Source organism: Myotis brandtii, unplaced genomic scaffold, assembly GCF_000412655.1.
Source record: "Myotis brandtii unplaced genomic scaffold, ASM41265v1 scaffold806, whole genome shotgun sequence".
In the NCBI taxonomy this organism is placed as follows: domain Eukaryota; kingdom Metazoa; phylum Chordata; class Mammalia; order Chiroptera; family Vespertilionidae; genus Myotis; species Myotis brandtii.
The window spans coordinates 574,237-589,746 of NW_005371249.1; the positions used below are offsets into that span (position 1 = coordinate 574,237).

Here is a 15,510-nt window from a genome sequence, read left to right on the forward strand (position 1 = left end):
GAACGGGTATCTTTCATTCCTTCTCCTTTCTCCTCTCTCTAGCCATTTTAATTGCAGAGTACTTTTGCAAGCTCTGTCTATTCAGCCTTGCCGTCATCTTCGCCCCCACCCCATTGATCCAGAAAGTTCACCCTGGGGTCTGAAGATTATACAACTCATCTCCTGAACCCACTTAGCGGACAGTGAGCCAAACATGTAAAACGCCAGGAAAGGGTCAAAGGGGGTTAGAATTAATCTTGTCTGCCTTTACAAAGCAAGGACAGGGGTCCTAAGGCAATTTCTGGGATCCTGTCAGATAGGCAGCCCTTCCCAATACTAGCAGGGGGCTCTGTGGGGCCAAGGAATGAGCACAATCCAACCCTATCTGGGCAGTGGCCAGCGCCCAGCACAGGGGTGAGTTCTCAGTACCTGCTGTGGAATGAGCAGGCCGCTTCCTCACATCCCTCCGCTCCCGGCTCCTGAGTATCCAAGGTTTTCCTCTTCCTTTCTGTGCAGTGAGGGGAAATCCTCCCCAGGATCCCACGTCAGCTGGCTGGACTGGGCCGCTGCTGCCAAGTCCCAGGGACGCCCTAACATTCCACTTCTCAAGTACTGTGCTGAGTCAAACAGCCTCCCACACACTCCAGCTTCAACACAGGCTGAGTCTGCTTGTGTCTGTTCAGTTCTGGGACAATCAACAAAGTCTATTACCTTCTCAGACCCAGGCTGGATGCTGGAGATACAGAACAAGAGTCGTGTGCAACCTTGAAAGGTTATATATGCATCAGAGCACGGGTGGTTAACAGCAACCACTCGCAGCCCCACTGCCTGGGTTGTATCCTGGCTCTACAACTTGGGTGAATATTTAACCTCTCCCTACCTGAGTTTTCCACTTAGAAAATGGAAATAAGAGCATGCCTCAGAGAGATGAGAATGATTAATATAATTCTGATTATGAGAACTATGATTTAGAACCCTGCTTGGCACAGAGTAAATACCCAATAAATTTAACTATGACTATTTTTGCATTTGGGCCTAAAGTTTGGCCCATTTCTCTTCATTCTCTCTGCATCTGGCTGGTTTCCTAGTTTCTCGGGAGGGTTTTTTTTTTTGCTTCTGGCTCACCTCAATCCCAATGGCCAAAAATGACACTTCTCCACACCAATGTCTGGCTGTTTTGTCCACTAGGATTCAAATACAAAACCTTCAATAGGTGAAGCAATCATCTCCCTTCTATGAACCCAAGTAAATTATTACATAAGTATTCTTCTAAGGAAACTCTTGGTCAACACAGAAGAAGGACCAGATATGAAAGGAGTCGCCCTGAGCCAGAAGCCTGGTTCCTAAGCAATCTTATGCCCACATCTTCCTGTTCTTTCAAGGTCAAAGGCAGGAGTTTCCACATACCTTTCAGAAATTCTGACACCAGTGAACAGTGAGCAAAAATAATATTCCCAGGACTTAAAAAAATCATAATGTTATTTTCTTCTCTACTCACCCTAAGTTCTCTAACTAGAAACGGTTATGATGTATTTATTCAATTAGGCAAATACATACTCTTCCTCATGCCTCCTGAGTTGCCATTAATATAATTATTAAAGCCACGACTGCCCATTTAAGACATGTAAACTTCAAAATAAGCTGGATTTTGACCCAATTGGCTAAGGCAGTTATGAATTTCCATGACTGGGTAGTCCGTAGCCTCAAACGCCAAATAATTTCCATTCGCCCATTTACCAGTTCCATTAAAAAACACGGCATTGCTGTCATGCCTGCCCCAGCCAAGTTCCAGGTAGTACTCTTTGCATCATTTCCAGTGCTTAAATTTTGGATAATTTCAATGCAAAGAAAATAATAACAACTCTTGGCCAATAAACATTAAAACTTCTCCCAAGTGGGTCATTTTCTTATTAAGTAAAAATTACCACTGCTCTGCCACCTACCTACCCCCACCCCAATCCTTGGAAATTGCTTCTTCTGACAGACCTGAGCTAGATCTTCAAGACATAATGGTGAGCTACGGTGCCCCAAGGTCTCTGTCCCCCAGGGTGACTTAAACAAATCTCCAATAGTTTAGTTGCCCCATGTTCCTAATACACACTTACCTGCTCCCTTCCGCTGGTGTTCACAGTCTTCACACTGATGACAGAATCCCAGAGCATCAATCTGGGAAGGGACATTAGAGACCAGCCAATCCAAGCCCTCATCTTACAGATATGGACACGGGAGGCTGCGAAGAGGAAGACACTTGTCCGAGGTCACATAGCTCATCAATGAAAGAGCTTGGATTAGAATTGCTGAGCTGGAGATTCATCTCCCCTTGCTGTCATTCTTCTTCCAACCGGTTCTGGTGCTCTCCGCCCTTGTTGGCGTTTGTGCTCTCAACACACAGTCCACACCCTCGTGGGCTGTGCCAGCAGCCTGCAAGGCTCAGCCGGAGTGAACCAACCCAGCTCAGCTGGCCCGGGACTCTACCTACCGAGGAAGAATTGTCATGTGACTCTCTTGGAAACACACACAGCGTGTAGGGACACATGTGATGTTCAGGTGTATCCAGTATTGCATCTCTGCCAAGTCCATCACGCTGAGAAGCAAGCAGAGCCTACAAGTCATTTATAATGTCTGAGTCTTTAAAGTTCTTTTCTTCCAGGCCTATCATTTCACAGTACCCTACCACAAAAGCTTTGGTACTATAGCCCCAAATCCATTTATCTACCAACAAACACTTACTTAGGAGATACTTGTTCAAGTTCCCTTTGCTAGGTACTCTGTTAGCATCAGGGATGCAAAAGTGAGTAATAAGGGATTCCTATCATTTTTCAGTGGAAAAGACAGACACATGGACAATGGCAAAAAATTGTGCTAAGTGCTTTGACACTCTGACAGGCGTAGGCACAGGTCTTGTAGACACACAGAAGCAGTAGCTAATCAGGCGCAGGAGGGTCAGTGGAGACTTTTTTTTAATAATCTTTTTATTTTGGAATAGTTTAAGCAAAGCTGCAAAAATAGTGCAGAGAGCTCCCATATATCCCTTGCCCCAGTTCCCCATCGTGTTAACATCTTATATCACTGTGGTACACTTGTTACAACAAAGAGACTAATATTGGCATAGTACTTTTAACTCAACTAGTAGATACTTGTTGAAGAAGGTGAAATCTAAGGTGATTTCTGAATAACATTAAGAGTTTGCCCAACAAAGAGGGAGGAGAAAGAATTTTAACTAGAAAGAAAAGCATGTGCAAAGACCCAGACCTGAATTTGGTGAGTTCAGGAAATAGCCAATTGCAGTGTGTTGGGGATGGAGGCGGGAGGTTTGGAGAGAAAAGAGAAGGATAGAGAAAGAGTGAAGAAGAGGCACCAGATGGGGGAAGAGGAGTGGAAAGGGATGAGGTTAGTGAGGAAAATAGGAACCAGATCAATAAAAGGCCTTTTAAACAGGGTCAAAGCTTTTGAACTTTTTCCTGAGGGCAACAGGAAATAAATCAAAGCATTTTATATAGTAGGCCAACATTATAAAAATCCTATTTGGAAAGATCACTTAGACCACAGGGTGGAAAATTCACTAGCAGTGAAAAGAGAGGAGAATAAACACCAGTTGGTGGATGGCCTGAGTGAAAATAATGGCAGAGGGGGTGGAAAGAATATAATGAACATTAGAAATATTAAAGAGCCAGGTTTGATAGGACTTGTGGTTAATTAGATTAGAGCCTAAGGGAGCAAGGAGAATCAAGATTGACTCCCAGATTTTTGGATTTAGCAACTGGAGGAACTGGATGGTGGTGTCAATCATCAGACTACAGAGCACAGGAGTTAAGACTGATTAGGAGGGAAAACGATCGGTTCCACTTTGGACAAGTGGAGTGTGAAGTACCCAAGGGACATCCCAGAAGACCATAAAGTCAGGAGGTGAAATGGTTGTACAGGTCTGTGTATCTGGAGAGAAATATGAGCCGGAGACATATGTGGTGAATAACTAGTCCAAGGCTGGCAGTTGAGGTCAGATTAGCTTGCCCATGAGTATAGAGAAGAAAAGGGTCCAGAAAAAAATCGTAAAGAATGCTGCTATTTAGAAGTCAACTCTAGGAAGAGGTATGGAAGCAGGCTTTGGGGCACCCGGAGAGGAAAACCAGAAGAATGTAGTATCTCCTATGAGGTGAGAGCTTTCCTGAAAGGGTCCTGTGACCAATAGTGATAAATACTGTAAAGGGGTGGAGGCCCACAAGGGTCCCTTGGATCTGACCATAGAGAGGCATTTCAGAGAATATTTGGGGCCAGAAGTCCAATATGTCCTTGGGCTGCAGAATGAATAGAAGGTAAGAACAAGAGGACTATAGATATGGATCATTCTTTTAAAATGATTTACTGTGGCCCTAGCTGGTTTGGCTCAGTGGATAGAGAGTCGGCCTGCAGACTGAAGGGTCCCAGGTTTGATTCCAGTCAAGGGCATGTACCTCTGTTGCAGGCTCCTCCCCGGCCCCTGCCCTGGTCGGAGTGTGAAGGCAACCAATCAATGTGTCTCTCTCACATTGATGTTTCTCTATCTCTCCCCCTTCCACTCTCTCTAAAAATCAATGAAAAAATATCCTTGGGTGAAGATTAAAAATTAATTAAGTAAGTAAATGATTTACTGTGATTCAGAGGCCAGAGATCACTTAAATGGGACTAATAAATGAAAATAGATACTGTGGTGGTTAAATATATATATTGTTCCACTTAGGGTATGACTAAGCTATACTTTTTCTAGTGAAAAATTATTTCTTCTGATTAGTAGTAGCTACCATTAATAGAAAATCTACCATAAGCCAGGCACTTTAAGTACAATATCCATTTTAGCCCTTAAAACAACACTTTAAAGTAGATATCAGATCCCTTCATTATAGGTAAAGAATCAAAAACCCAGAAAGGTTACACATCTTGTATAAGGCTCAAAGCAACTTCACAGAGGAGCTGAAATTTAGACCTCACCTTCACTCCGAAACCCAGGCTTTTTCTACAGCAGCCACACTGCTTTTCCAGAATATGTACTTCCTACTGCTGGCCTTTATTTCCCAGTGCAAAAGCCAAGGACTAAAATAGGTGATCAGGGAATTCCATCCACCATTGTGAGAGACCTGAGGGAAGAGATAGATAACTCCGGCACACACTTCTTGTTCAGGCACAATCTTTGAGTAAGGAATAAAGAGTCTCTGGCTTTGATTCCCAAGGTCCTTGCCGGGAACCCAATATGTCCCCTTGGTGTGTGTTGGGAAGGAGACCGGGAGATGTAGGGTCAGGCAGCGTAGAATAAAATCGGCCCACCTCTGCTAACTAGAAACGTTAAGTTTGGGGTAAGGAAAAATGAAAAATTTTAAGAGAATTTTTCAAAAATTATTTTGAGTCTGGAGAAAACAGGCATTAAGGAAGACCCAAGCTGCTCTTACACATCCATGAGGAAGAATCGTCAGGCTTGCTTCTGACATTCTGGAGGACATAACTGGGACCAGTGGGAATATGGTATAGAGAGGCAGATTTTGGCTCTAACAATAAGAGCTGCCTATTCAAAGATTGATGGAATGGCCAGGAAAGTGGTAAGTTCCCTATCACTGGAGCTGCTCAAACAGAAGCAGGGATGTTGGTGGTAGAGGCCAAGCATCAGAGAAAGCTTGGATGGCCTTTCAGGCCACTTCAGCCTGAGATATTTGAGAGAACCACTAAAGAAAATGGCTAGAGTAAGGTTTCACAGATTAAGGCCTAAATGAATTATAAATATTATGTAATGGGAAGATTGGCATGTTCCTTCATTCACAATTTGGCATGAAGTTCATTCATTCATTCATTCAGTCACCCACTCAGGGAGTACTTTCTGAGGTCTTACTGTGTATAAATACCCATATTCAGTTGTTTGGAAGGTTAAAATATATGCTCCTTGAACTTGGGATGCATACAGTCTACGTGGAAAGAAATCCAATTTTCATGAATCATCCAGACAAGAAAGCCCTAAAAATTAGAACAGAGAACAGGATAATATAGAAAGCAAATGCCAGTGAGGTAAATGTTATCAAATTCTACTCATCCTTTACTGTTCAAAAGGTCTCTCTTCCGGAAGGTGCCTCTTATTGGGCAATAGTTTTTCGAAGTAAGCTTCCCCATCTGCTAGGTGAGGATTCCCCCAATTAACATCTAGCACAGAGCCATACTCATTGAGGGCCCAAGTGTCCTTTCTTGTCCTGACCTTTGTTTCATTCATCATGGGTCCTGAATGACCTTCAAAGCCAAGTTTATTTTGGGAACTCCAGACCATGTTCATCTTCTGAAGGAATGAGGAAGGAGAGGGTGGAGCTGGAAAATAACACAGCCTAGATTAACTACGAGTGATGTGTGTGGAATCATGGAAAGAAGGACGGCCCTCCGCCTATTGACAAAATAGCATCTACCCCTTATCCTGTCCCTCCCAAAATGGGGTTGAACAATACCTCATTCTTCCAATCCTTATCTCTGAGGGGAGGGTTATCAATGAGAATATTTATAAGTCCTGAAAGCTGCAAGGTATGATTGGAAAAAATGCTGAACTAGGAGCCCTAGTGCCAGCTAACTCTACCTTTAATTAGCTTCCCTCTGGCCTCAGTTTCCTCATCTGTCAAATGAAGGGGTTGAAGTGTTCAATACACAAAGCCTGTAGCTCCCTATAAATCAGAAACCAAAGGTTCCTGTGATTATATGTTGGAATTATTCCCCAGTCTTGAGTCACCTGTCAATCTCTGACCTTGCAAATACAAATTCCTCCCCAGTGATAGAAGTTAAAACACTTAATTCTTTTACGGGAAGGTTGTACACATTGAATGTTTGTGTGCAGTACTGTCTGGGAAGTCGAGGCAAAGGAAATGGCTCCTAAATTTCTCCTGGGATTGAAATGGAAAACAAGAGAGACTATGACATCAGCTCCCATTTCTTCTGTGATCAGACTAAATGATACAAATATCAATATTAAATTATGCATGCATACTTTTTATGTTTGCCTTTCATGAGAAGTCACAGGGAATCCTTTGCTTTTAGTCTTTAGTGCAAAGTTATGGAGAACTGGAAAGATGAACACACACTTTCAGCATTTTAGAGCTGCAAATGATTTTAAAGATTAGAACCAACCCCTCTTCATTCCAATAAGAAAAAAAAGTAAGGGGTCCAAGATATGAAACAGCTCACATCAGTGTTAACTTCCTGAAGTATGTTCTCTCAATTTGCCTCACCTAAATCAACGGTAATTGGACAATACCACCACCAACATGAAAAAAAAAAAGACAAAGAAAGGAGCCTAACTTCTTTTAATGAGTTTCCTCTATTACAATTGTTGGAGCCATGCAAGAGTTCATCAGGATAAACATTTCTGAGATAGGAACAGTTCACCCTCCTAGATTATATCCAGAATCAAGTTCTCACCTCAAGACACAGCTGCTCTATATTTCCATCCACTATCTTCCTGTCTCTCCACTAGTAGTCAGGCAAGCACCAGAACTTTCTATGAGAATAATGTTGCCCTTTAATAGGCCAGCCATTTGGCACCACATCACCTATCAACTAAACAGGTGCTGCTTAGGATTGAATAAAATTCAAATGCTAAAAATCTGTCCTTTTCACCAAGAAACATGATGTTTTGCTAATTTCATTCTCAGTGAAACCAAGGAAGTTACTCAAAAGCATCTTAGTAGAGAAAAAAAAACAAACCAACTGGTAGTTCTATATGAGAATTATTTATCTAAACTTGGTCAGGTTTAGGGATCTAAGTTACTGGAATCACATAAGAACTCGTTCCTTGCCAATCCATTTTGCCTCACTCTTCAGCTGGATGAGATAGGCCTTATTGTTACATTCTTCCTACCATGGAAAACACACACACACTGGCTGTTTTGATAACTGACCACAGTTGATAATATTTTGATTATCTGTACTCCAGACCAGAATGTCCTAGAATTCAAAATGCATACATGGTTAGAACTGAAAGGGACTTTTAAGAGCTTTTAATCACATCTCCCTCCTTTACAACGAAAGAAACAAAGTTCCAGTGAAACAGACTTGTCCCTCTTCACGTGGCTAGATAGTGGCCGTGCCAGATCAGAGGCCATGTCTCCGGTCTTCCCGTCCGGGTTCTTTCCAAGGCCCCTGCTGCTTTCCAGCATTGCTGCAGGCTTTCTAAACACTCTGAAGGGCTGGGTGGAGGCTATTCCTTGGGAGCCAGCCCCTCCCACTCCAGAGCTGCCTCTGCTATTCCACTGCATGAATTATAGATGCAAGAGGTTACTAAAGCTGGAATACGCAGATGTGTTCCGTTTCTTGCCCCAATGTCTTACATTCTGTCAATGAGGAAGGTGGGTGGCAATTCTTAGAGTTATCAGTTGCTCCCATAGTAAATTACCATTCTAATTTTTCCAAAATCGATTGTTGCTATGCAGTCAAGAAGGAACATTCCATTCTGGTTTTGAATTATGTGAGCAATTCAATCGTCTGGTTCATGTCTAAGAATTATACATGGCTAATTGGGGGCAGCACTGTTCTGATGATTCTGTGACAGGAAGTCTGGTTGCACTAAAATCCTACTTTCTGACCAGTGATGCCCATCCAGGCAGGCACTACCTGTGAAAGACTAAGAGAGGAGTAGTAGGGTGCAGGGGAAAGAGATTTCAGCTTGACATTATAATTATCTGCGTTAGAACCCTGCCTCTGATCATCACTAGCAGAATGACTTTAAGCCAGCCATGGGCAAACTATGGCCCGCGGGCCGGATCAGGCCCGTTTGAAATGAATAAAACTAAAAAAAAAAAAAAAGACCGTACCCTTTTATGTAATGATGTTTACTTTGAATTTATATTAGTTCACACAAACACTCCATCCATGCTTTTGTTCCGGCCCTCCGGTCCAGTTTAAGAACCCATTGTGGCCCTCGAATCAAAAAGTTTGCCCACCCCTGCTTTAAGCAGTGCACTTGGTTTCTTTTCTTTCTTTTTTTAAAAATATATTTTTATTGATTTGAGAGGAAGGGAGAGGGAGAGAGAAATAGAAACACCAATGATGAGAGAGAATCATGGATCGGCTGCCTCCTGCACGCCCCACACTGGGGATAGAGCCCTCAACCTGGGCATGTGCCCTGACACCGATTCGAACCCTGACTTCCTGGTTCATAGGTCAAGGCTCAACCACTGAGCCACGTGGGCCAGGCAGTGCACTTGGTTTCTGACCCTCCCTCTTCTCATCTGTAAAATGTTGAACAGATTTGAACTTGCTTTATATATACTACTAGAGGCCCAATGCACAAAATTCGTGCAAGAGTAGGCCTTCCTTTCCCTGGCTGCCGGCACCGGCTTACCTCAAAGCCCCGGCTTAGTCCAGAAGGTCGTCTGGAAGGATGTCTGGACTAATTAGCATATTATGCTTTTATTATTATAGATATTACTGGGCCAATATTATAATTTGTATGGACCAGTTAACTCTATAACTGGTCATCAAGAAATGAGGCTACAGCAACAACATGGAAAATGTTAAAACACACACACACACACACACACACACACAAAACCTCGTGTCTTTGGGGTTCCAAAGGCCTAACCAGGCATAAAGCCCAGCTCTGCATTTACTAGTTGGTTAATCTTGAGCAATTTCCATCCTTTGCTTTTTTGTTTTAACTTTTCATGAAAAATTTCAAGCACACTCAAAATAGAAAGAAAAAATAATTTAAATTATGTACTAATCGCCAGCTTAAGCAATTACCAATATTTTGCTAATATCATTTCATCTCTCTTCCTCAAACTTTTTTTTCCCCATGAGGTATTTTAAAGCACTTTTGGGCAAATTGTTGTTTTAAAGATTCCTGTGCTTCAATGTTCTCATTTAGGAAATGAAGATTATAACATCTAATTCATTGGGTAGAACTGTACTGAGTACCCAATAAATGTTAGCAATTACCACTATTTATGGCGGCACCAATGTGCTCCAGGGCGTAAAAGCACTTCACAGCGTAGGGCTCCCAGCTCCACACAGAGGTTATTAAGCAAACAGCCTGCAGGAGCCCACGCCTGCGTTGCTAAGATTGCGGCCGCCCCCTTTCGGCAGCCCTCTGAGAACCTCTAGGTTCGGACGAGGATTGTCCCTCGCAGGCTCCCGTTGCCGCGCTCGACCATAAGGGGCGGGGACCGGAAATAGGGTTGAGCCTCCTTCCGGGCGCGAGGCTACGGCTGAGAGGAGCCGTGCGCGGCTGGTGGAAGCCGGTGAGGCAGAGCCGCGATGTTCCGTATCGAGGGCCTCGCGCCGAAGCTGGACCCCGAGGAGATGAAACGGAAGATGCGCGAGGATGTGATCTCCTCCATACGGAACTTCCTCATCTATGTAGCCCTGCTGCGAGTCAGTAAGTGTCCTTCCAGGCTGTAGCAGTGAGACCGGCAGGGAGCTCGCCGACTCCTCCCGCCCAGCTCTGGGTCTGTGAACCTTTGGGGGCCCTTGGACTGAGGTCAGCGACCTCCGGGAGCGAGGGACGGGACCGGTCCAGGGCCGCGGCGCATGCGCGGCTTGGAGTCTGCGGCTCAGAGTCGGGGTACTGCACTGCACGCGGTGGCGCGGACGGCGTGGCTAATCGTCCCGCCTCGCCCTGCTTTGAAAGCATTTGAATCAGCTCCAAGGGTTATAACCCAACTCCCTCGTTTTGCAGACAGAAACTGAGATCTGCAGCAGAGGAATGGCTGGCTCAAGGTCATTCAGCAATTCAGTGAGTGATCTTGACCTGGGATCCAGATCTCTTAACGCAGAATCAGGATTGCTTACTTCATTGCTGACCTTGTTATCCAAACCGTTTGGCTTACTTGTACGTAAAAATTGCTTTGGGGGGGAGGGGGGGAAGAGTGAGAAGAAAAGGGTATGAGTCTATAGGGTTTAGTGATAATACCTGAGGGTTTATTTGATTTTATAGTTGGCAGAAACTTGTCTGCATTATCTGGTCTTGGCTTTAACCCTTTGAGGGAGGTGGGGCCTGAGATTCTGTGTACCCCGTTTATTAATTTGAACTCGACTTTCGGTGGGGGGGCTTATGCAAAAATATAAACGTTGCAGGGGCACTGAATATTAGAGCTAGAGTTGACGTCTCTGGTTTTAGATAGGAATCTCGAAAGTGACTTGCCCCCGTCTCGCTCTCGGTTCAATGCTCTTCTTTGCTCCTTGTCTATGGCTGTCAGGTCTGCATGGAGAAGCAGGGACGATACGGGTAAACGAAGGCCATCCCAAGGTCATCCTGTAGACACTCGTATGGGGCCTCGCCCAGAGCTCCCGGAGGCCAGGTGTCCTTTTCTCTTTCCCGGGAAGAGGGAGCCCTGGTGAACAGAAACTCCCAAATAATGTAAATCACCTGCTTCAACAGCTTTTTGCAGCTCCCAACTTGTTTCCTCCACTTACATTTTTTTGTTGATTTAGCTGCCAGTAAAATATTTGCTTCTCGATGACCTTTGTATTTGATATGAGACAGCTTTGAAACAACATACAGAATACCGTTCTGTATTAATCACTTTTTAAATTGAAATACAATTAGCATATTATACAATTAACCCATTTTAAAGTGTACAATTTAGTGGTTTCTTAGTGTAGTCAGAGTTGTACAACCATCACCACAATCTATTTTAGAACATTTTCTTTCCCTTTAAAAGAAACTCCATGCCCTTAGCTATCATTCCTCATTTAACCCCTCCCCCAGCCCTTGGCAACCGCTAATCTACACAACACATGACCTTTTGTATCTGGCTTATTTCACTTTGCATAATGTTTTCGAGGTTCATCCATATTGTAGCATGCATTATTTCCTTCCATGTGTTGTTATTTCCTTCCTGTTCATTGCTGAATAAGATTCCACTGTATGGACATACCACCTTTTGCTTATCCATTCACTTGATGGATTTTTTTTCCTGATAAGAATTAGTAGAAAAGATGACAGACAGCTGTCAGTTTCTGACCGCTCTCATCATCTTCAGATTGATATTAACAAGATGCTTTATTGCCCTAACTGGTTTGGCTCAGTGGATAGAGCATCGGCCTGCGGACTGAAAGGTCCCAGGTTCGATCCCGGTCAAGGGCATGTACCTTGGTTGCGGGCACATCCCCAGTAGGAGGTGTGTAGGAGGCAGCTGATCGATGTTTCTCACTGTCTCTATCTCTCTCCCTTCCTCTCTGTAAAAAATCAATAAAAAATATATTTAAAAAAAAAAAACAAGCCGAAACCGGTTTGGCTCCGTGGATAGAGCATCGGCCTGCGGACTGAAAGGTCCCAGGTTCGATCCCGGTCAAGGGCATGTACCTTGGTTGCGGGCACATCCCCAGTAGGAGGTGTGTAGGAGGCAGCTGATCGATGTTTCTCACTGTCTCTATCTCTCTCCCTTCCTCTCTGTAAAAAATCAATAAAATATATATTTAAAAAAAAAAAAACAAGGTGCTTTATTATTTTAGTATGAATACTGAGAAAAGATTCTGGCAGCTTTTTTCAACACAGCTCTTTTCCCCCCAGTTTTTAAAGATGGTAAAAGGCACATAAAATAAAATTTACCATCTTAACTATTTTTTAAATGTACAGTGTAGTAGTATTAAATGCATTCATAATATTGTGCAACCGTCATCATCATCCATCTCCAGAACTCTTGTTTTTGTTTTCTTGTTAATCCTCACCCGAAGATATTTTTTCCATTGATTTTTAGAGAGGGGGAAGGGTGGGTGGGAGAAAGAGAGAGAAACATCAATGTGAAAAAGACACCTCGAGCCAAGCTGGTGTGGTTCAATGCTTGAGTGTCTACCTGTGAGCCAGGAGGTCACAGTTAGACTCCTGGTTAGGGCACATGCTGGGGTTGAGGGCTAGATTCCCCAGTAGGGGGTGTGCAGGAGGCAGCTGATCAGTGATTCTCATCACAGATGTTTCTCTCTCCCTTCCTCTCTGAAGTCAATAAAAATATATTTTAAAAAAGAAAAGAGACACATATATTGGTTGCCTCCTGCACATACCCCCACCAGGGCCAGGGATGGAACCTGCAATCCAGGTACGTGCCCTTGACCCAAGAATCAAACCCACAATCTTTAGTGTGTGGTCTCGTGTTCTAACCATTGAGCAACCGGCCAGGGCACTCTCCAGAACTCTTTAAATACCCCATATAAGTAGACTCATACAGTATTTATTTTTTTTGTAACTGGCTTACTTCACTTAGTTTGATGTCCTAAGGTCAATCTATGTTGTAGCGTATGTTCATAATTTCCTTCCTTTTTGAGGCTGAATGATATTCCATTTTATACCATATTTTGCTTATCCGTTCAAACATCTTTGGACACTTAGGTTGCTTCTATGTTTTAGCTACTGTGAGTAATGCTGCTGTGAACATCAATGTACAAATACCTCTATTTTTAATTTTTTGAGGAACCACCATTGTGTTCCATAGCAGCTATAACCATTTTACATTCCCACCAACAGTGACTACAAAGGTCCCAGTTTTTCCACATCCTTGCCACCAGTTTTTTTTTATAGTAGCCATCGTAATAGATGTGAGGTGGTATCCCCTTGTAGTTTTAATTTGCATTGCCATGATGATTAGTTTTGTTGAGCATCTTTTCATGTGCTTATTTGGCCATAGCACTTTTATACAGAACAGTAATATTCTTTAGATCCTTATGACACTTACTAGTTTTCTAGACATTTCTACCTACACTATCCTAATAGGCCCTTATAATTGAAGTAGGGCTGTGGTCTGGCATAGCTATTGGTGGGGGAATCAAAATGTGTGACTGGCCCTGGCTGGTGGGCTCAGTGGTTAGAGTGTCGGCCCCAGCACCAAAGGGTCTCAGGTTCGATTCTGGTCAAGAGCACGTACCTGAGTTGCAAGTTCAATCCCCAGCCCGGTGGGAGCACATGCGGGAGGCACCCAATCGGTGTGTGTGTTTGTGTCCCCATCTCTCTCCTTCCCACCCTTCCTTCCACTCTCTAAAAAAATCAATGAAAAAAATATCAGGTGAGGATTAACAACAACAGAAAATGTGTGATTGGCTTTTCTGGTTGTCCTAGTTCATTGTTGTGTCTCCACTCTCACCCACTGCCTTCTTTCAAATGCGTTTTTAAAGGTAAAATAAATGCCAATCTGTTTCTTCTAGAGTTTTGTGCCCTTGACAGTGAAATCTGAAAAGTAAAGGATTGTCATTTGAAAGAGGTTTGGATTTACTCTAGTCAGTCATAGCTGCCTGACACTAGAATGGGCCACCTTGAAAGACAGTGAGTCCCTTTTGATGGGTTGTACAGACAGGCTTGGCCATCGCTTGCAGTTGTTTTCAAAAATGTATTGATCTAAACCTGTAGATTTGTTCCCAACCTTATAATTTCATAATGTCACTTGGGCTAATGAAAACAAATTCTCAGTTTGTTTTATTTTTCTTTCAGCTCCTTTTATCTTAAAGAAATTGGACAGCATATAAAGATTGGACATTACATGTGAATGCATGATATGAAGAACCTGGTTACAGTTTCTACTCTGCAAATGAATAGGCCCAGAAAGATGTAAGAGACTCTGCTTGAATGGACATAAAATTTCTACTTGTTAAGAACAAGTTTGGTTGTGGTAACTGACCTTCGTAGCTAAAACAGAAAACTACTTGGGAAACATGGAAACACTTTTCTTATGCCTGTGATACTCAGCCTCCATGAATGTTGGTATAATTGTAAATAATGTCAAACTCCATTTTCTAGCAATTATTAATTATACAAGAGAATTATGTCTGCAGTGGCCCTGTCTTGTCAGTCATTTCTAGTGACCTTTTTACTTCTGTCAGGAGTATGCTGAAGAGCTCCTTATGACTAGTTATGTTTTATGGAAGCCAGCACACATCCACAACAACATTTAAGCACAGGACCATTAGTCTATATTTTTAATAAATGTACCAATTAAGAAAAATTGTGTGTTTTTTCTTCTAAACCTGCTTTTTGCTGCAAATCAATCACTGATGAGACCACTGTAATATTGTGATTCTTACAACTGCATGAAATTGACTTCCTCTTGTTTAGGAATGGAGAATTTGCTAATCCTGATGAAGCAACATTGTTTTATTAAGCAACCTTTGTGAAAGGCATCATGGCTGCTTGGTGCTGAAGATATGTAATACCACCAAAGGAAAAAAACGTATATTTGTAAAGTCAGATAGTTCTCCAAGTTTGTTGGGGAAGGGGACAGTCTTTAATCTTCCAGAGGCAATGCAACTACATTCACCTCTTCTTAGTTAATTATATTGCTAGAATTCCAGGTGCTGTTCGTTGTTTTCGTTTCCTGCACATCGTTTTGTTTTTCCTAGGCTTAGTTTTCTATGAATTTACCACTAAATCAACCAAACTTTTTGCCATTGCTCCCAGTGTTCAGTTTCATTAGATACGCTGTTTCATCTTGCTGATTTTTTCCTGGAGCCTTCTGACCTGCCTCAGTCTAGAGACTCACAGTTTTCTATATCTGATGTATGAGTGTACTCTGGGATCTCTCTTCACCATCATCTTGGGAATTCCTTTTCCTCTTC

At 42.8% G+C, this 15,510-nt stretch overlaps 1 protein-coding gene across 1 annotated transcript; it reads left to right on the plus strand.

Annotated features, from left to right (window-relative positions):
* The first annotated feature begins 10,139 nt into the window (after positions 1-10,139).
* TOMM5 (translocase of outer mitochondrial membrane 5 homolog (yeast)) lies at positions 10,140-14,900 on the plus strand. The gene is made up of 2 exons (XM_005883928.1): positions 10,140-10,348; positions 14,390-14,900. Exons 1-2 carry the CDS (start codon positions 10,228-10,230, stop codon positions 14,422-14,424), a joined length of 156 nt encoding a protein of 51 aa, XP_005883990.1. The 5' UTR covers positions 10,140-10,227; the 3' UTR covers positions 14,425-14,900.
* The last annotated feature ends 610 nt before the right edge of the window (positions 14,901-15,510 follow it).

What these genes read in the sequence shown, in the direction of transcription:
- TOMM5 (XM_005883928.1), top strand. Translation starts at nt 10,228, where the DNA reads ATGTTCCGTATCGAGGGCCTCGCGCCGAAGCTGGACCCCGAGGAGATG. An exon ending in TGTAGCCCTGCTGCGAGTCA is followed by an intron (nt 10,349 to 14,389) that starts GTAAGTGTCCTT and finishes TTTTTCTTTCAG; the next exon opens with CTCCTTTTATCTTAAAGAAA.